The sequence below is a fragment of the Bubalus kerabau genome, chromosome 20 (assembly GCF_029407905.1).
Source record: "Bubalus kerabau isolate K-KA32 ecotype Philippines breed swamp buffalo chromosome 20, PCC_UOA_SB_1v2, whole genome shotgun sequence".
Classification (NCBI taxonomy): domain Eukaryota; kingdom Metazoa; phylum Chordata; class Mammalia; order Artiodactyla; family Bovidae; genus Bubalus; species Bubalus kerabau.
The window spans coordinates 14,331,276-14,352,895 of NC_073643.1; the positions used below are offsets into that span (position 1 = coordinate 14,331,276).

The window sequence follows — 21,620 nt, forward strand, 5'->3', positions numbered from 1 at the left end:
TTCTTCACTTTCTGCCATAAAGGTGGTGTCATCTGCATATCTGAGGTTATTGATATTTCTCCTGGCAATCTTGATTACAGCTTGTGCTTCATCCAGACCAGCATTTCTCATGATGTACTCTGCATATAAGTTAAATAAGCAGGGTGACAATATACAGCCTTGACGTACTCCTTTTCCTGTTTGGAACCAGTCTGTTGTTCCATATCCAGTTCTAACTGTTGCTTCCTGACCTGCATACAGATTTCTCAAGAAGCAGGTCAGGTGGTCTGGTATTCCCACCCCTTTCAGAATTTTCCACAGTTTATTGTGATCCACACAGTCAAAGGCTTTGGCATAGTCAATAAAGCAGAAATAGATATTTTTCTGGAACCCTCCTGCTTTTTCGATGATCCAGCGGATATTGGTCCCTTCTTCTCTAGGGACCTCTTTATTGAGGGCTGGTGTGTCTTCTTGGCACAGCTGACACTTCTGAAGGGCTCAGCTGCCAAATTGGCTGAGTATGGGTAGTTTTTCAGGTTGTCAAGCAGTAGAAATATGGGGGGAGGTCCTACCACCAGTTTATTGGACAAGCTTGGAACATCCCAGCTCTTCAATAATAACAACCCATCATATTCATAAGGGCTAGAAAAATTCCCAAGCACATTCATACTTATTATTTCATTAAATCACAACATCTGCATGGAGACTTTGTGCCAATTTTATAGATGAAGATCCTAACCTCTTGTCAAAATGTGATCTGCAAGCTGACACCATTGGCATTGCTTGGGAGCCAGTTTGACAAGCAAAATCTTGGGCTCAGACCTGCTGAGTCATGACCTGCCATTTAAGATGATTCCCAGGTGATCTGTGAGGGCTTCCCTTGTGGTCCAGTTGATAAGGAATCTGCCTGCAATGCGGGAGACCTAGGTTCGATCCCTGGGTTGGGAAGATCCCCCGGAGATGGGAAAGGCTACCCATTAGATTGAAAAGAGTTGGACACGACTGAGTGACTTTTCACTTTCACAGGTGATCTGTGTGCATATTAAAGAGTGGAAGTGCTGGACTAAAGGATAGTGACTCTCCCAGCATTCCAGGACAGCATGATGGCTCACCTGGGATGAAAACCCAGGCTCCAAGAGGTAGAGGCACTGAGCCTTGTAACAAGGGGGAGAAAATCAAACCATCAAGCATCTTCTCAGGGCAACCCCTGGATTTGTCTGGAAGAGCTTCATACATCACTTTGGTTGCCCTACTTGAGTGATGGGAGAGCAAAGGAAACAAAGTGCTGTGCAAAAGAAGGAATTTGTGTTGATCCTAGGAACAAAGACAAAGGTGGGCAGAGAAATTAGGAGGAGAAAAGAGGAGGAGTGTGCCAGAGCCTTGGAGGAAGAGGTACAGTAATGTTTGTAAATTCTTGGTGGGAATGGATTGCTTTGGGGTGGTTGTTTTGTTTTTGGTAGACAGTGTGAATGGGCAGTGTTTTACCCAAAGTGGAGTCTTGGAATGACACAGTGAGGCTGGGAACTGGCTGGTGCCAGACTGTTGTGAGCCCTCAGAGGGCCCTGGAACCGCATAGTGACTGTCTGGACCAGCTTATTTCCTGTTCTTGGAATCCCTAGGACCTTGCATAATATAGCCAAAATGTTTCTCGTATGAATGAACGAGAGCATAAAAAAAGTCCATAAATATTATCCTGTCCAACTCCCTCATTTTTTCCCTTGCCTGTTTGTTGTAGATTGGCTTTAAAAAATTTTATCATAAGATACATTAAATATTATAACATGAAAATACAGATATGCAATTTGGAAAAAAATAATAAAATGAATACCAATATAGTCACCATTCCAAATCAAGAAACAGAACATCAAAGATTTTATGCTTTTTTTTACTTAATGTTTTTGACCGTGCCTCCAGCATGCAGGCTCTTAGTTCCCTGACTAGGGAGAGAACCCAGGCCCCTTGCAGTGGAAACGTGGCACCTAAACCACTGAACCACCAGGAAAGTCTTTATATCTTTAAACAATCTGGAAATGTTTTCTTTTGTAAGCTTTGAGGTAGGAGGCTAAGTAACTTTTTCATATAGATAATCAATTTTGACTCAAAATTTGTTGAAAAAGTTTTCCTTTTCTCACTAAGCTGCAGTGCCAACTTGTTCTTAAAAAAAATTCTATGAATAGGTTTGCTTCTGGGTTCCGTCTTTGATTCTTTGATCTACCTGTTATTTTCAGTGTAAAACTATGTGATCTAATTACCAAAGCTTTATAATAATTACTCATATCTGACACGATGAGACCCCATATTCTTCTTCTTTAGCAGTATCTTGGCTCTTTATAGGCATTTGTGTTTCTAAATAAATTTTAGAACTAGTTTGTTAATCACAAAAAAGTATTGTGAGAATTTTTTTATAATTATATGGAACCTTTAAGTCAGTTTGGGGGAGAACTCATATCTTTTGATATTTAGTCTTCTAAAGCATAAATAGGATATTTCTCTACAACTTTTATAAATTCTTTTATGTCTTTTAACAAAGTTTTATAATTTTTCTATAAAGATTCTTCCTCATTTATATATCAACACTTCATATTTATTGATGTTACAATAAAAAATCATTTTTAAAACTACATTTTATATATATTGTTGCAGAGACAGAAATGCAATGGAATTGTGTTATCAGCTTTTCGTTCAGCACTGTTATGTAATTTTACTGCTAACTTTAGTATCTTACCTGTAGACTCTTTTGGATTTCCAAAAGAATGGGTTTGGTCTTTACCTTCCCATCTCCTATAAATTACGATATCTTGTCTTCTGTTCCAGTCCTATGCTATTTATTTCTTTCCCTTGACTTATTGCACAGGTGAATATCTCTAGTACCAAGTAGAAGTGGTGGCAGAGAAGGCATAGTTTTCTTATTCCTAATTTTAGAGGGATCTGTTTTGACATTTCATCATTGATGTTTGATTTGGTTTTGTAGTTTCAGGTTAAAGAAGCCTCATATTGAAGAATTTTTTAATGAAGAGATGTTGTTGTTGTTTTTCCCCTTTAAAAATGAATTGTAGTCCACATGTGGGAAATGCCTATAACATAAATGTATGCAATTCTACACACTGAACCCATCTGTGTGACCACCACCTAGGTCCAGAGACAGCATATCACCAGATTCTGAGATGTGCCTTTCCATCTTTTTACTCAACCCGCAATGGTACCCCATCTTCCGATACCATAGGCTAGTTTTACCTGTGTTTTAGTCTCTTATGTAAGTGGAGTCATAGTACTGCCTTTGTGACTGGCTTCTTTTGTTTTTCTAAATAATTATTTATTTATTATTGGCTGCACTGGGTTTTCATTGCTGCACTCGGGCTACCTCTAGTTGCAGCCGGCAGGGGCGACTCTCGAGTTGCAGCATGCAGGCTTCTCATTGCAGCGGCTTCTCTTATTGTGAGCACAGGCTCGTGAATAAATGGGCTTCAGTAGTTGCTGCACGTGGGCTCAGTAGCTGAGGCTTGTGGGCTTAATTGCTCATGGCATATGGGATCTTCTTGGACCAGGGATCAAACCAGTGTCCACCACATTGCAAAGTGAATTCTTAACCACATGAGTTTGAGTGAACTCCGGGAGTTGGTGATGGACAGGGAGGCCTGGCGTGCTGTGATTCATGGGGTCACAAAGAGTCAGACATGACTGAGCAACTGAACTGAACTGAACTAAACTGGACCACCAGGGAAGCCACAGGCTTCTTCTGTGCAATGTTATGTTAATATATTCATCTATACTATTTTGTACAATTGTAGATCACTTATTCTTGACAATGAAATGTATGCTGTTGTGTGAATATACTGGAATCTATTTATCCTATGTTTGATGGGCATTTGGGTAGTTTCCTGTAAGTCTATTACGAATAGTTCAGTTCAGTTCAGTCTCTCAGTCGTGTCTGACTCTTTGCAATCCCATGAGTTGCAGCACACCAGGCCTCCCTGTCCATCACCAACTCCCAGAGTTCACTCAAACTCACGTCCATCGAGTCAGTGATGCCATCCAGCCATCTCATCCTCTGTCGTCCCCTTCTCCTCCTGCCCCCATTCCCTCCCAGCATCAGAGTCTTTTCCAATGAGTCAACTCTTCGCATGAGGTGGCCAAAGTACTGGAGTTTCAGTTTTAGCATCATTCCTTCCAAAGAACACCCAGGACTGATCTCCTTTAGAATGGACTGGTTGGATCTCCTTGCAGTCCAAGGGACTTTCAAGAATCTTCTCCAACACCACAGTTCAAAAGCATCAATTCTTCGGCGCTCAGCTTTCTTTACAGTCCAACTCTCACATCCATAAATGACTACTGGAAAAACCATAGCCTTGACTAGCCAGACCTTTGTTGGCAAAGTAAGTCTTTGCTTTTTAATATGCTATCTAGGTTGGTCATAACTTTCCTTATGAATAGTACTGCTATGAATATACTAATACATGTCTTTAGTGAAATATATACTTTTGTGTTTGATACATACCTCAGAGTAGTATTGGTAAACCATTGAAAATGTGCATGTTTCACTTTAGTAGAAAAATGCCACATTATTTTCCAAAGTGGTTGCAACAGTTTCCACTCCCACCAGCAGAGTTGGAGAGTTTCATTTGCTCCATATACATGCTGAATTTTATCAGTTTTCCTGCATCTTTTGAGATGACCATGTACTCATAAGATTTATTTTTCCATTAATCTGTTAATGTGGTGAATTACACTTCTCATTTTTCCTCATGAAAAACGAACCTCTCTTTCCTGGGATAAATCCAACTTGGTCAAGACGTACAAATTGTATGTTGCTTGATTTCATGTGCTATGGTTTTTGTAGAGTTTTCACCTCAGTCTTCATTAGTGGGGTTGGCCTATATTTGAGGGGGGAAGTTGCTCTAATAACTTTTTTTTTTTTTTCACAAAATGAAAGAAAATGGCCCCAAAGAACTACGTGTATTTAGACAACTGCACAATAGGGTTAGAGTCAAACCAGAACTGGAGATCCAACTCCCAGTTACAGCAAATCTATACCGCAGCTCTGGTCTAGAACTCTTGGAGTAATGATGTCAGTTCCCTGAAAGGCTATGAATGCTAAGATAAACTCTTGACACCCTCCATTTCTAACAATTTTTGACTCCCAGTTTCTCCCATACTGTTTGGAAAACTGCAAATTTGATTTCCTCCTTGTTCACACGACAAGAGCTTAGCTCAGGTGTTCCCCAGTCAGAGGAATGAAACAAGGCTCTCACAGTAACCCTCCTGGGAATCTTCGGTGATATGTGCCTCTCTGCTGAGATCCCCAGACTAGATGAGTCTCACATACTCAGAAGGAACGGGTGGAGAGCACGGTTGTAGGGGCAGAAGAAGAAAACCTCTGCCTTTGTGAACCTGAGGCCCACTCTACCGTGTAGGCTTGGGTTGTCTCTCGCTCGCCTCCACTTTGCAGTGGGGGGCTCCTCTCCCGTCCCCACCCACTTGCTGGTGCTGCTGCAGGGTGGAGAGCGCCTGGACCACAAGGCTCCGGCTCGCCCACTCCTCCCTGAGTTATTAACCACAAGGCTCCCTCACAGGAAACGTGAAAATGAGTATTCATGCCTCTTCAGCCAAGGCAGTACAGACCTTCAGTGTTTCATCTTTGAGAGAAGTTTGTCCACAAAAGCTTCCAGAACAGCAGCCCTGAGAGTTTGATGGGAAACGGGATATCCACATGGTCTCAAAATATCTCTCATAAATGGCTTATTAATAACAAAGGGAAAAATAGCAACCTTCCTACTGGCAGACAGTTGAATGAAATGAACAAGATTAATATCTCCAATGCTGGGACTAATGGACATCATGCATTCCCTGAGAAGGACTCATCATTTCTGTAGCGTTTCTGCCGAAAATATTTAACCTGGACCTAATCACAGAAAATTATCAGGCAAATCCAAACTGAGGGACATTCTGAAAAATAACTGGTCTGTATTCTTCTAAAAAATGTCAGTGTCTTAGAAACCAGAAGAAGAGGTACAGTTTCTGATCAAAGATGAACAAAAGGATTTGACAGTGGAATCCGTGCACCGCTCTGGAGTGGATCCTGAACCAGGGGATGAAAAGTATTATAAAGGTCATCACCTGACATCATCGTCACCTGACATCATCTGAAAACTGGTGAGATCGCAAAATAGACTTCTTAGAGAGTAATACTGTGTTACTGTTAAATTTCTTGATCTTGATAACGGTGCCAAGGTGACATAAGAGAATGTCCTTGTTTTTTAGAAATTCACACTGAAGGGTTTACGCATAAAGGAATATGATGCCAAAATTTTCAGCTGATTTAGAAAAAATATCTATATATCACATATATATGTGTGTGTGTATATATATATATATATATAGAGAGAGAGAGAGAGAGCACAAGTGTGTCAAAATGTTAACAGTTGGTGAATCTTGGAGAAGAATATAGCAGTTTTTTCTATATTCTTGCAACCTTTCTTTTCTGGATATTATTTCAAAACAATAAGTTTAAAAAAATGCTTTCGTATCTAGCAAATGGAAAACCACAAAGGTAAATGATAAGGATCATCTTGGTGGTTTGAATATAGAGTGTCATTATTAACACGTTCTTGGTGCTAGATGTCTTCAGAGGAAATCGCTTATCTTCTTAACCCTTTAAGAAAGGGATCATCACTCCACATGTGCAGGTGAGAAAGATGAAGGCTACAGAGGTGAAATAAAACATTCAAGGTCACCCAGCAAAGAAGCAGCAGGGCTGGGATTCACTCGGGTCTGTGTGAAAGCCTTCAGGTGCCACAAATTCCCTGGGATGTGGCCCTGACAAAAACTGATGAGAAGGTGGCATTTATGTCTTCTTGGTTATAAGCTGTTGGGTCTTAATTCATCTGGCCTTTTCTGAGAACTACCTCTTCTTTCCATTCACTGCCTTGGATGTAGTGAGTAGACCCCCCCCCCCAAAAAAAAGGCAAGATGTGTGTAAAGTCCAAAGAACACAAGGGTGGACATGGACAAGATCTACAGTGAGAAATGAGGGTTTCTGGCAGCCCAGAGGGGAAGGAAGTTGATTCTGACTGCCCTGATGATTTTGGGTAGCTTACTCTGTTTCTGAAGAAGAATGATGGAGGTAAGAGAAGAGGCACTGGTGTCCACCTGGATGGTGGAACCTGGACTGGGACCAGTGTTGCCTCTTAGGAGCCATGTGGATCTTGGGAAAGTTGTCCAAAATACCTGTAGGGTTGATCTGAGAATCGGATTTAGTATAAATGAAATGCTGGTGTGGCAGGTTCGGGGCCTCTTTTAGGAGCTGTGGCCTCTGGGGACCTGGGAGTAGCTAAAAAGAAGACAGAGGTTGGTGGAGATCATATTGATGTTACGTGTCTTTGCTCATCAAGAAACTAAAATAGAGGTGTCCCCAACCTGGTTCCAAAATGGATATGCTGAACCAAACTTTAATGCAGGGGAAAAAAATAAGAGGAATAATGCATTATTTTGTAAACTCTTCTTCTATGCAGGGAACAGGGATGAATGGTATCAGGAGAGAAAGAGAGAAGCATCTTAACAGTCTACCTTCACCCTTAACTCAGGAGTGCTTTTCCTGGGGCAGGGGGAGAATCTTTCTGGCTTCTCCTTAAGAGTTCCACATATGCCTGTGACTGCCAAAGCATCCTGTCTTTGGCAAACATCTCAGTCTCTAGGCTCCTCCTGCAGAAGCTGGAATCAATAGAATAGACAGTAACCATAGGGGCAGGGATGCAAAGGCGCCCACCATAAGACAACACAGCGTGAGCTCAAGTTTCACCAGCAGTGGAAATGCCCATTGCCTGAGGGCTAGTACTCAGTTCTGGGGCAGACTCAACCTCAGGCCACTGACACTTAAAAAAGGAGCTCGGGGTACTCCCATAACCCCAACCAGGGCCAAACATATAAGCTATGGCTGGCCCCTGAGGGGTGCTCACAGAATGGAGATATCATTACTATGTGAAGTCAAATATGCCACTTTGGTGTAAGGATTATTTTCAGCTACAGGCAGCTGAGAATCAGCCAACAGAGGAAGAGTTCTTTGCCATTCCCCTGGGTACCAAGAGCGAGGCATACATTTCCCTCTGAGAAAGGTGCCCGCCCTGTACCAGAACAAGTGACTCTTATTACCAAAGATGAGTCGCTGACACCGAGTTTAGTGTGCACAAACAGAACTTATTAAAATAGCTCTTATCTTCCTTTAGTTCACTCATATATTTCCTTGACACTTCATCATAGTTTATCATCCCTGGAAGCCCAAACTTCCTTTCCTTCGTTGAAATGGTACATAAGCCTCCAAGCCTAACTGCTTTTTTGAGTTTCACCCCTTTTCTGTGGACACCTGTGCACCTAAACATATTCTGAATAAAAATTATGTCTTTTCTCTTAATCTGCCTTTTGTTAGTTTAATTCACAGACCCTCAGTTACTGAGTTAAGAAACTGGAGGAAAATAGTTTTCTCCCCAACATATGCTTAATAATGATGAACTCAGACTTCCCTCGCACACCACTTTTTGTCATGTAAATGCTTTTCATCACTGGGAGAGAATTCCAAGTGGATTAGTAATTTCATCTATAATTTAGTTAGTAAGTTATTTACAAAATGGAAACCTCTCTGCTTTGCATTTATCAGTGATAGCCATTTTCTAAATGGCTAAAAACTTATTTTTGAAAAGATACCATATCATTATTAAAGAAAACTTTCAAAAACTTTCAAAATAAAGAGGAACAGTCTAATATCTGACTTTGAATTTCTGCCTGTTCCATTCCAGAATATGATCCCATGCATCCGTGTCTTGACAGTTGTACCATATATACCACCTTAATCTGCTTTTCTCATCATAAAGATTTTTCTGGGTTTCTACATAGTTCTCATATGAGTTCTTCCTTTCATTATTCATCATTCTTCAGAGAGCCATTTACCTCCAAGGACTTCTGAGATGAAAGTGCCATGGCTTGCTAAACTCCCTAAAGGGGAGTATAATATATAATTTCATCTTCTTATCTCTTCTAATGACTAGAGCAGTGCTGGGAATATGCTTAGTTCTCAGTGTTTGCAGCCTTGGGAAAAAAATGTTAGTAGAAGACAAATTCTAGGAATAAAGAACCATGTAAAAGACTAAGAGGTCTTATCAGTTCTTCTCGCATACAATATAGCATAAGTTTCCAGAAAATACAGCTAAAAATACGAATATTATACTATAAACCACACATTTTTCTCCATGTTCAACCCTTCAGAGCAATATTGTGGTCATACCTTTGATTGTATGCAGGCGATGTTCCTGACCACTCTTATACAGGAAATAAATATTTAGCAGTAATAAAAAAGTCTGTTTATGGTAGCTTTGTGGGGAGGTAATCTATGTGAATCTATATTTAAGTATGACCTAAATCAAATCCCTTACAATTATACAGTGGAAATGAGAAATAGGTTCCAAGGATTAGATCTGATAGACTGCCTAAAGAACTATGGATGGAGGTTCGTGACATCATACAGGAGGCAGTGATCAAGACCATCCCCAAGAAAAAGAAATGCAAAAAAGCAAAATGGTTGAGGAGGCCTTACCAATAGCTGTGAAAAGAAGAGAAGCAAAAGGCAAAGGAGAAAAGGAAAGATATACCCATTTAAATGCAGAATTCCAAAGAATAGCAAGGAGAGATAAGAAAGCCTTCCTCAGCGATCAATACAAAGAAACAGAGGAAAACAACAGAATGGGAAAGACTAGAGATCTCTTCAAGAAAATTAGAGATACCAAGGGAGCATTTCATTGAAGATGGGCTCAATAAAGCATAGAAATGGTATGGACCTAACAGAAGCAGAAGATATTAAGAAGAGTTGGCAAGAATACACAGAAGAACTATACAGAAAAATCTTAATGACCCAGATAACCACAATGGTGTGATCACTCACCTAGAGCCAGACATCCTGGAATGCAAAGTCAAGTAGGCCTTAGGAAGCATCACTATGAAAAAAGCTAGTGGAGGTGATGGAATTCCAGTTGAGCTATTTCAAATCCTAAAAGATGATGCTGTGAAAATGCTGCACTCAATATGCCAGCAAATTTGGAAAACTCAGCAGTGGCCACAGGACTGGAAAAGGTCAGTTTTCATTCCGATCCCAAAGAAAGGCAACGCCAAAGAATGCTCAAACTACCGCACAATTGCACTCATCTCACACGCTAGCAAAGTAATGCTCAAAATTCTCCAAGCCAGGCTTCAGCAATATGTGAACCATGAACTTCCAGATGCTCAAGCTCGTTTTAGAAAAGGCAGAGGAACCAGAGATCAAATTGTCAACATCCGCTGGATCATCAAAAAAGCAAGAGAGTTCCAGAAAAACATCTATTTCTGCTTTATTGACTATGTCAAAGCCTTTGACTGTGTGGATCACAATAAACTGTGGAAAATTCTGAAAGGGATGGGAATACCAGACCACCTGACCTGCCTCTTGAGAAACCTATATGCAGGTCAGGAAGCAACAGTTAGAACTGGACATGGAACAACAGACTCGTTCCAAATAGGAAAAGGAGTGCGCCAAGGCTGTATATTGTCACCCTGCTTATTTAACTTATATGCAGAGTACATGATGAGAGACGCTGGTCTGGATGAAGCACAAGCTGGAATCAAGATTGCCAGGAGAAATATCAATAACCTCAGATATGCAGATGACACCACCTTTATGGCAGAAAGTGAAGAAGAACTAAAGAGCCTCTTGATAAAAGTGAAAGAGGAGAGTGAAAAGTTGGCTTAAAGCTCAACATTCAGAAAACTAAGATCGTGACATCCGGTCCCATCACTTCATGGCAAATAGATGGGGAAACGGTGGAAACAGTGGCAGACTATTTTTTGGGGCTCCAAAATCACTGCAGATGGTGATTGCAGCCATGAAATTAAAAGACGCTTACTCTTTGGAAGGAAAGTTATGACCAACCTAGACAGCATATTAAAAAGCAGAGACATTACTTTGTGGACAAAGGTCCGTTTGGTTAAAGCTGTGTGTTTTCCAGTAGTCATGTATGGATGTGAGAGTTGGACTGTGAAGAAAGCTGATCACCAAAGAATTGATGCTTTTAAATTGTGGTGTTGGAGAAGACTCTTGGGAGAGTCCCTTGGGCTGCAAGGAGATCCAACCAGTCCATCCTAAAGGAGATCAGTCCTGGGTGTTCATTTGAAGGACTGATGTTGAAGCTGAAACTCCAATACTTCGGCCACCTGATGCAAAGTACTGACTCATTTGAAAAGACCCTGATGCTGGGAAAGATTGAAGGTGGGAGGAGAAGGGGACGACAGAGGATGAGATGGATGGATGGCATCACCGACTCAATGGACATGAGTTTGAGTAAACTCGGGGAGTTGGTGATGGACAGGAAGGCCTGGCGTTCTGCAGTCCATGGGGTCGCAAAGTCAGACACAACTGAGCGACTGAACTGAACTGTCTCTGACAGAGGCAGTTCAGCACTTCTGTGTCCTAGAGAATTACCTAGATATGAACTGTGCTGCTGCTGCTGCTAAGTTGCTTCAGTAGTGTCCAACTCTGTGCGACCCCATAGACGGCAGCCCACCCGCTCCTCTGTCCCTGGGATTCTCTAAGCAAGAATACTGGAGTGGGTTGCCATTTCCTTCTGCAGTGCATGCATGCATGCTGAGTCTCTTCAGTCGTGTCCAACTCTGTGCGACCCCATGGACAGCAGCCCACCAGGCTCCTCTGTCCACAGAATTCTCTAGGCAAGAGTACGGGGGTGGGTTGCCATTTTCTTCTCTAGATATGAACTCAGACACCAGCAAATATTTCTAGGAGATGAGACTGCAGACAAAAGAGAATGGATTTAGAAGTCATGAAGCAAGATGTAGAGGAATACAAAGCCATTCTAAATTGCATTTTATATCTTTGTCAAGAGGTTTTCTTAAAAAAATAAAGTCTGTCCCTGAGGGTATTCCTTTCAGGATCTAGTGAATGTTTCTGTGCAACAGAAGATGGACCTGGAGAAAGCATTGATTCTTGAGCCCTGCATGACCTTGGCTGTGTAGTCTGGTTCTGGCTGCTTTCTTCTAGGATGCTGGGATCCCTGCCTTAGTGTCCAAAAATGAGGAATGGAGGCTTCTCTTTAATTCCATCACAGTCTAGATCTTTAGAGCCCGGGTATAGTAGCTTGGATAAAAGCCAGTTAAGGATGCTGTGCTGTGCTGTGCTGAGTCACTCAGTCATATCCAGCTCTTTGCAACCTCATGGACTGTAGCCCCCCAGGCTCCTCTGTCCATGGGAATTCTCCAGGCAAGAATACTGGGAGATCCTCTTCCAGGGGATCTTCCCAACCCACAGATCGAACCGGGGTCTCCTGCATTGCAGGTGGATTCTTTACCAGCTGAGCTACCAGGGAAGCCCCCCAACCAAAGATATCAAGTCCTAATCCCTGAAATTTGTAAATGTAACCTTATTTAGAAAAAGGGTCTTTGCAGATGTGGTTAGGTCAAGGATCTTACGATAGAGAGATTATCGTGAATTATTGAGATGGAACCTAAATGCGGTCTCAAGAGTCTTTATAAGATAGAAGCAGAGGGAGAGTTCACGTAGCTCACAGAGGAGACAGCGATGTAAAGACAAAGGCAGAGATTGGTGTGATGTAACCCCAAGCCCAGGACTGCTGGGGCTGCCACCAGGAGCCGGAAAAGCCAAGGAAGGATTCTCTCTGAAGATCCTGGAGACGGCTCAGTCGTCCGAACTCCAAAAGTGTGAGAGAATAAATTTTAATGTTTCAAGCCACCAAGTCTGCAGTAATTTTTTTTTTTTTACAGCAACCTCAGTAAACTTGGATACATGACAAGGGCAGACACAGGTCTACAGGGGCCCAGACCAGCTCTCTGTGATGGCCCTGGAACTGCAGCAAGAGGCGGTCCTTTGGTCCAGGCTGTGTGGTCCTCTCCCCAGTGCCTCACCTGACTCCCTCATCTTCATAGTACCTCATACACCATTCAGCTCATTGGAAAACTTCAGTCCACCAGGTGAAGGAACAGTAAATAGCAGGATTTCAAGGAACTCACAGTAAGGATGCCTGGGAGTATGTCAGCCGCAGAAACACCTCTGCTGACTGGGCTTGCCTCTGCCCAAGTCAGGTTGCTCAGTCGAACTTGGCCTCGACCAAGTGGCCTGGCTTTGTGGAGTGGAGGAAACAGGCAGGATAGAGGCCAGCCCACTCCCCAACGCCCCTTGGCCCCTGCTCAGTTACCCTGCATAAAGCAAGGATGTCTGCGCCAAGTCCTGTGCCATCATTCTAGCCCTACCTGGAAGCTGGTCTTGGGGGGATTCCACCCAGTCCCTGAGGCCTGCGTGGCCCAGACGGGGAGAGGTCCATGGTCCCTTCCACAACTTCAGGTAAAGCAGGTATCATAGTTTCCGCCCTTGTGATGTAAATCAGCAGTAACTGTGAGCCCCCGAGTCTCCCTGTCTGTGAACCATTGATCTTTGCTTATCACTGACAAAACTCTTGTAAAAGATCTGAGGTTTTCCCCAAACTACGTCAGCCTATGAATAATGTGGGTGAGGGGAATTACCTAGATATGAACTCGGACACCAGCGGTTATTTACATGAGATGAAATTGCAGACAAAGGAGAATGGTTTAGAGATCATGAAACGAGACATAGAGGAACACATAGCCATTCTAAATTGCATCTAAAGAAAGAAGTTGAAGCGTAGCAGTGAAATGGATGTCATCCGCGCGGGGGAATTCTTAGCTCGCTCCCTGCGTTTCCACGAGGAACTTCCACGTCCCTCCAGAAGGGGGAGCAGTAGCGGAAAAGACAGCTCTGGTTCCACCTCTCTTCCTGACGGAGGTGGGGGTGGGGGTGGGGGTGGGGGTGGGGGTGGGGGTGGGGGTGGGGGTGGTGATGAGTTCCTATGACTAGCAGGTGGGGAAATTTTGTCACTTGTATCCGTTGGACCACAAAAGCTAGAGGAATGGGCCCCTTTCTCTGTTACCTTTTTAGGACAGCCTGAACTCCACAGTAAAGGTGCCCGTGGCTGTAGACCTTCGTGGTGAGGTGACTGAGTTGGTCTGGTTTTGTCAGGTTATATCCCTGCTTCTTGATAATGAGGCAGGAGACTGTCCTCTATGCGGATGACAGAACTTATCCCAGTGACCTGGTCTCACAAGCCGAAATAAACCATGAGCTCATCACTTCACAATTCTGTTCCTGAAGTGCCTGTTCTCGACACCGTAAGGAAGAATCTGCTGCATTTCTACACACTAAAAATGAAATATCAGAAAGAGCAAGTTTAAAGAAAAGTCCCACTTAAGATGGCATAGGGATTTCCCTGGCCATCCAGTGGTTAAGACTTCACGCTTCCACTGCTGGGGGTGCAGGTTTGATCCCTGGTCGGGGAACTAGGATCCCATATGCCATGTGGCACAGCCAAAAAAATTAATAAGTAAAATAAATCTTTAAAAAATCACAGTAAAGGAAGCCCTAAGAATAAGCTTAACCAAGAGGGTGAAAGATGTATACTCTGAAAACTAGAAAATATTGATGAAGGAAATTAAAGATGATTCAATGAAATGGAAAAATATCTCCTCCCCTTGGATTGGAAGAATTAGCCCCCCGTTCCACTGAACCCCAAGGCCACCACTGATTGTTTGCTGTCTCTGTCATTTTGCCTTTTCCAAAACATTCTCCTGTAGTTGGAGTCATACAGCATGTAGTCTTTTCAGACAGGCTCCTTTCAGCTAGCAATACACACTTTAAGGCTTCTGTTTGTGGCTCGATAGCTGGTTTTTTAAGATCACTGAAAAACATGTCACTGTGTACATTACCACAGTCCTGTTTATCCATTCATCTATCAAAGGACATCTTGGTGGATTCTCATTTTTTGGCAATTATAAATAATGTTGCTATACATATTTGTGCTCAGATTTTTGTGTGGATATGTTTTCAACTCATCTGGGTAGAAATCAGGAGCGTGATTACTGGGTTATATGGTAAGCCTATTCTAGCTTTGTAAGAAATTACCAAACTGTCTCCCATAGTCGTTGTACCAGTTTGCATTTCCACCAGCAATAAATGAGAGCACCTCTTAATCTTCTTTTTGTAAAAAATTAATTGATATGCTTTTCTCTTGTTAATCTTTAAAATATTTGTTTTTATTTATTGGGCTGTACCAACTCTTAGTTGCAGCATGCAGGATCTTCAATCTTTGCTGCAGTGTGCGGGATCTTTGGTTGTGTGAACTCTTAGCTGCCGCATGTGGGATCTAGTTCCCCGGCCAGGGGTTGAACCCAGGCCCTTGCACTGGGACCATGGGGTCTTAGGCACTGGACCACCAGGGAAGTCCCTTAATCTTCTTCCTCTCCAGTACTTGGTGTTTTGATTTTAGCCATTCTAACAAGTGTGTAATGATAATTCACTGCTGCTTTAATATGCGGTTCCCTCTTGTTTTTTCATATACTAATCTTCCATCTGTATGTGTTCTTTGGTGACATCTATTTTTGAAGTTTTGGGGTTTTTTTTGTTATAGTGTTTTGTTTTAGCATTGTCACTAGGTGTGATTTTTAAGCATTAAAAAAAATAGAAGTATAGTTGATGTTCAATATTACATATGTACAATATGACATATCACGGGTGTACACTAAAGTGATTCACAATTTTTAGAAGTTAGACTCCAGTTATAGTTATTACAAAATATTGCCCCTGTTCCCTTATTATTGATATAGCCTTGTAGCTTATTTTATCAGAGAAGGAAATGGCACCCCACTCCAGTACTCTTGCCTGGAAAATCCCATGGGCGGAGCAGCCTGGTAGGCTGCAGTTCATGGGGTCGCTAAGAGTCGGACATGACTGAGCGACTTCACTTTCCCTTTTCACTTTCATGCATTGGAGAAGGAAATGGTAACCCACTCCAGTGTTCTTGCCTGGAGGATCCCAGGGACGGGGGAGCCTGGTGGGCTGCCATCTATGGGGTCGCACAGAGTCGGACACGACTGAAGCGACTTAGCAGCAGCAGCTTATTTTATACCTAATAGTTCCTGCCTCTTAATTCCCTACGTCTACCTTGCCTCTCCCTCTCCCCACTGGTAACCACTAGTATGTTCTCTAAATGAGATTAATTTTTTTTTTTTTACTTTAAAAATCATCGTAGGGAGCAGCAGTAGACCCACCCCTATTTTGCCACCAACCACAGATAGATAAGATAGCTGCAGAGAAGCTGTTCTCCACTGAGCTGCAGACACACAGCAGTGCAGCCTCTGAGACAAAGAAATTAGCAACACTGAAAACCTCCAGAAGGAAGGCTCTAATTAAGGTAGGTATTAATAAGCATCCTTGGGAAAGAAAGACATAAGAAGCAAGGATAGTTTATGTCCTAGGGGGAGAGGCCGGGATTTCAGAAATCTGGCACAAGAGGTGACACTTTTCTTTGCATATCCCCAGTGTTTACAAACCCTGCTTATGTCTCAGTGCCTGTCCTTAGCGGTCTAGTGGAGAAAAGCAAGCCATGCCATTTCTCTGCAGGATGCTAGGAGGGTGTCAAAGCTCCTCCAAGAGTGGGAAGGTGGATAGCAGAAGATTCTGCCTATCCCCAGGCATCTGGGGAGGAATCTGTCCTTACGCTGTGTGCATTGCATCAATGACAGGAAGGCATGTAGGTATGGTTCTCAAGGAACAAAGCTGGCAAGCAAATTTCATCCCTGACTAGATGCTAACTTAAATGACCACAGGCTGCTGCTGCTGCTAGTTAAGTCACTTCAGTCGTGTCCAACTCTGTGCGACCCCCTAGACGGCAGCCCACCAGGCTCTGCCGTCCCTGGGATTCTCCAGGCAAGAACACTGGAGTGGGTTGCCATTTCACATCCCACCAAACCCTGAAAAGCCTTCTTGGCCTCCTCACAAACTGAAAAGCCTCCTTTTCAGTTTGAAAAGCAAGTCCGAGTTTACTCTGCTAAAAAGTAATCTAGAACTTGGAAGTCAGATGGTCTAGATTCTAAAAGATTGTAGCTTTTTTACTCTTAATTTTTTTTTTTAACCCACAGTGAAGTACAGAAAAGAACAAGGATTTGGAGAAGACAGATGCGGTTTTTGAGTCCTGGCTCTGTTGCCTCACCCTTTGTGTAACTTCAGGTACTGGACGAAAGCTGAGATTCAGGTATGATTGTAACTCCAGAAAGAGAAAGGAGATGTTAGTACCTGCTTCACAGGGATGCAAGAGGAATAAATGTGACGCATATAAAATTCTTGGTGCACTGTGATAAATGGTAGGGCTCACTAATACTTTCCACAGATTTTAATGATGAAGGAACATGGTGGGAAATGTGGAGGGGATAGGAAGGATCTAGGGAAGAAAATGAGTTGAAGACTTCCTCTTATCCCAGGATATTAGGAGAGCAGAACAGAAGGACCATGAACTGAAAATTGTTTTTTAAAGTAACTGTAAAAGACAAGTAGGGAGGAAGATGTAGGAGGGGAGACTCCTGTTTTGAAAGATGCTAGCCACATAAAAAAGAGACCCACCTCCATACTTCAGAAACTGTCTTAAAATCTATTTTGTGTATATACTTAGGTGAAATTAATATGTTTAAAAATAGCTAACTTGATTCACATTTCAAATTATAGAAATGTGGCATGGTGGAGAGGGATGTCTGAGTGTCCAATAATCAAATGCCTTGGAAAAATCATTAAGTCTAAATAAATATTGCCTTGAATGTAAATATCAGTTTGAGGAGAATGATCATGTTTTAAATGTTGAATCTTCCCTTCACGTTGTTCATCTCTGTTGCAGAAGGAAGGGAGGAAAGGGGAAAGAATCAAAAGCAAATCTGGCAATATGCTGGCAATTGCTAATTCTGAGAGGTAGAACTATAGGTTTTTAAGTTTTCTTGGCAAATTTTGACTTTTCTTATCCCACCGAATCCCTCTGTATTAGTTAGCCTGGGAAGTTTTCAACTTTTTAAAATGCAAATAGGCTTTACTTTCTAGAGAAGTTTTAAGTTTACAGAAAATTTGCATAGAAAAGGCAGAGAGGTCCCCTGGTGGAGGTGGTGGTGGAGGTTTAGTCACTAAGTTATGTCTGACTTTTTGCGACCCCCATGGACTATATAGCCCGCCAGGCTCCTCTTTCCATGGGATTTTCCAGGCAAGAATACTGGAGTGAGCTGCCATTCTCTTCTGCAGGGGATCTTCCTGACCCAGGGATCGAACCCAGGTCACCTGCATTGCAGGCAGATTCTTTACCAACTGAGCCACCAGGGAAGCCCCAGAGAGGTTCCATATAGCCCCTGTATTATTATTCTCTTTAAGCTGCCGTCACAAAATGCCAGGTGGCTTAAATGACAGGAGCTTATTTTCTCACAGTTCTGGGGCTAGAAGTCCAAGAGCAAGATGCTGACAAATTGGATTTCTGGTGAGAGCCTTTAGGGCTGCCTTCACACTTGGTTGTCGTCTTACAAGGACACCAGTCCAATTGGATCAGGGCCCCATCTGGTGATCTCCTTTAACCTACGTTGCCTCCTTATTGGACTGTCTCCAAGTTGAGTGACGCTGGGGGTGTCTTGGTCAGTTTGGGCTCCTGTAAACAGAATGCCATAGACTGGGTGGCTGACAACAACAAAATTTATTTATCACACTTCTAGAGTCTGCGAAATGCAAGATCAAGGTACCCAAGCAGTCAGGTTCTAGTGACAGCCCTCTTCCAGGTTGCTAACTGCCAAATTCTCACTGTATCCTCACACACTCTAGAGCAGAGAAAGGAAGCAAGCTCTCCTGTTCTTCTCATAAGGGCTTTCATCCCATGAGGGTGGAGCCCTCAGGCGTGTGTGCGTGATAAGTTGCTTCAGTTGTGTCTGACTCTTTGCAACCCCATGGACTGTAGCTCACCAGGCTCCTCTGTCCAAAGGATTCTCCAGGCAAGAATACTGGAGTGGGTTGCCATGCCCTCCTCCAGAGGATCTTCCCAACCCAGGGATCAAACCTGTGTCTCTTACATCTACCTGTATTAGCTGGCGGGTTCTTTATACTGGCCCCACCTGGGAAGCCCTGCACCCTCCTGACCTCACTTAATTCGATCACTTTCCAAAGGCTCCACCTCCTGATACCATCACAATGGGGGTAAGGTTTCAACACACAAAGTTTGGAAGGGCACATTTAGTCCATAACAGGGCTTTAGGGCTTCAACATATGAACTTGGTGGGGAGTGGTGTGGCACAATTCAGTCCGTATTTTTAAATAAAAAATATCACTAAGAAATGAATGTCCCTTAGGTGCCTCTGTGGCCGGCTTCCTCCTGCCTTGATGGATTACACACCTGAGCCCAATTTGACAACAACAACTGACTTCTACTATCCTGACATCTACTCGAGCCCCTGCGATGGGGAGGGGAGAGAGAGCAAGCTGCTTCTTGCCATCTTCTACTGCATCCTGTTTGTATTTGGTCTTCTGGGCAACAGCCTGGTCATCCTAGTCCTTGTCGCCTGCAAGAAACTGAGGAGTGTCACGGACGTATACCTCTTGAACCTGGCCCTGTCTGACCTGCTTTTTGTCTTCTCCTTCCCCTTTCAGACCCACTATCAACTGGACCAGTGGGTATTCGGGACCATAATGTGCAAGGTGGTCTCTGGCTTTTATTACATCGGCTTCTTCAGCAGCATGTTCTTTATAACCCTCATGAGTATGGACAGGTACCTGGCGGTTGTCCATGCCGTATATGCCTTGAAAGTAAGGACAATCAGCATGGGCACAGCCCTGAGTCTGGTGGTGTGGCTGACTGCCCTGGTGGCCACCAGCCCGTTACTAGTGTTTTACCAAGTGGCCTCCGAAAATGGCGTCCTGCAGTGTTACTCCTATTACAATCAGCAGACGCTGAAGTGGAAGATCTTCATCCACTTTGAAGTGAACATCTTAGGCCTGCTGATCCCATTCAGCATCCTGATGTTCTGCTATATCCGCATCCTGCACCAGCTGAAGAACTGCCAGAACCACAACAAGACCAAGGCCATTAAGCTCGTGCTCATCGTGGTGGTTGCCTCCCTACTCTTCTGGGTCCCTTTCAACACGGTCCTCTTCCTCACTTCCCTGCATGACATGCACGTCCTGGATGGATGTGTCATGAGCCAGCAGCTGACCCACGCCACGCATGTCACAGAAACCATTTCCTTCACCCACTGCTGCGTGAACCCTATTATCTATGCGTTCATGGGTGAGAAATTCAAGAAACACCTATCAGAACTATTTCGGAAGAGTTGCAGCCACACCTTCATCTACATAGGGAGACAGGTCTCTAGGGAGGTCTTGGAAAAATCATCCTCAAATCAGCACTCCACTCGCTCCTCCACCATAGACTACATTCTGTGAGTCTGTGCAGGGCAGAGCATCCCTCGGCCTCCATCACCCACCTTCTTGAAACAGAAATGATTCACACTGGAGTTGGAGGCTACATTGAAGGGAGACTCTTACAAAGCTGGCTACAGACACAAGACTTCTTTCATGATATTCAGTGAATTACTACTATTGCAAGTCAACCCTCTCAACTTTCAAAGAATCTGCCACTATTTTCTAAAAATAGTCCATATGTTTCATTGTGTTAGCTATAGGGATTTTCCTCCCCTAGGTTTTGGAGTATCTTTATCAAATACCAGCTTAAATTTTATCAAATGCTTTCTCCTTATCTATTGAGGTGATCATGTAGTTTTTCTCCATTATTCTGTTAATTTCGTGAACTATGTTGATAGGTTTTCTTATTTTAAATCAACTCATGTTTTCCCTAGAAAAAATGACCTCATGTTTATGATCATTTTAACAATAAACAATTGGATTCTCTTGGGATTTTTGTATCTGTGTTCATGAGAGATACTGACTCGCAACACTTGTGACGTGGGAAGTGCCTCAGATCTTGAACCATGCTGGCCTTGCTCAGGACATTGCAAGGGACACCTTGGATTTCCTGTCCTGGATCCTGCTCCTCACTTACAAGCTGGCCTGAGGTAGCATCTCTGCATGTCAAGGCAGACACGTGTAAGATAAGGTTGAAGATGGTGATGATGGTGCTTTCTGTCTTGCCTGCTCCATAGACCTACCCGATGTCCCACCTACAGCCTACAAATATCTTCGTACACATAAAAGTTTGTTATTACTATAATAAAAATACACAGCATATAACATTTTACTAGCTGTGCAGTTTTGGGCGAGGTACTTTAACTGTTCTGTGCGTCAGTGTCTTTGTTTGTACATGCAGATATCAATGACAATAATGCATACCTCTGATTTCTGTGATGGTTATGCAAGGTTATGAAGCTGTGTTCTAACGCCACCTACCGTTCACTCACTGGGAGCAACAGGAGTCCCCTAAAGCAGGGTGGAAAGAATGGGAGCTCATTCCTGCGGGTATATGGTATATGTGTGTGCGGTATGTTAAGAATGTGTCAAGGAAAGGCTGAAAAACTGTTCCAGATTAAAGGAGGCTAAAGATATGACAACTGAAATATATGATCTTAAATTGGATTCTGGCTTGGTGGAGGGGGAATGCTCTGAAAGACAGTTTGGGGACGATTGATGAACTTTTAATTTGGGCTGTTTATGAGATAACATTGAAGAAGGCAATGGCACCCACTCCAGTACTCTTTCCTGGAGAATCCCAGGGACGGGGGAGCCT

General features: G+C 43.1%; 1 protein-coding gene across 4 annotated transcripts; it reads left to right on the forward strand.

The window, feature by feature from the left end:
• Positions 1-1,022: 1,022 nt before the first annotated feature.
• Positions 1,023-21,137, forward strand: CCR8 (C-C motif chemokine receptor 8). 4 transcript variants are annotated; one of them, XM_055557943.1, is made up of 3 exons: positions 1,061-1,371; positions 17,011-17,123; positions 19,234-21,137. In XM_055557943.1, exon 3 carries the CDS (start codon positions 19,265-19,267, stop codon positions 20,321-20,323), a length of 1,059 nt encoding a protein of 352 aa, XP_055413918.1. In that variant the 5' UTR covers positions 1,061-1,371; positions 17,011-17,123; positions 19,234-19,264; the 3' UTR covers positions 20,324-21,137. The 4 variants fall into 4 exon arrangements, 3 of the variants coding, with proteins under 3 accessions (XP_055413918.1, XP_055413917.1, XP_055413919.1); XM_055557942.1 differs by lacking the exon at positions 1,061-1,371 and adding an exon at positions 16,221-16,283; XR_008706148.1 differs by lacking the exons at positions 17,011-17,123; positions 19,234-21,137 and adding an exon at positions 12,787-13,562 and having other exon boundaries at positions 1,023-1,371.
• The last annotated feature ends 483 nt before the right edge of the window (positions 21,138-21,620 follow it).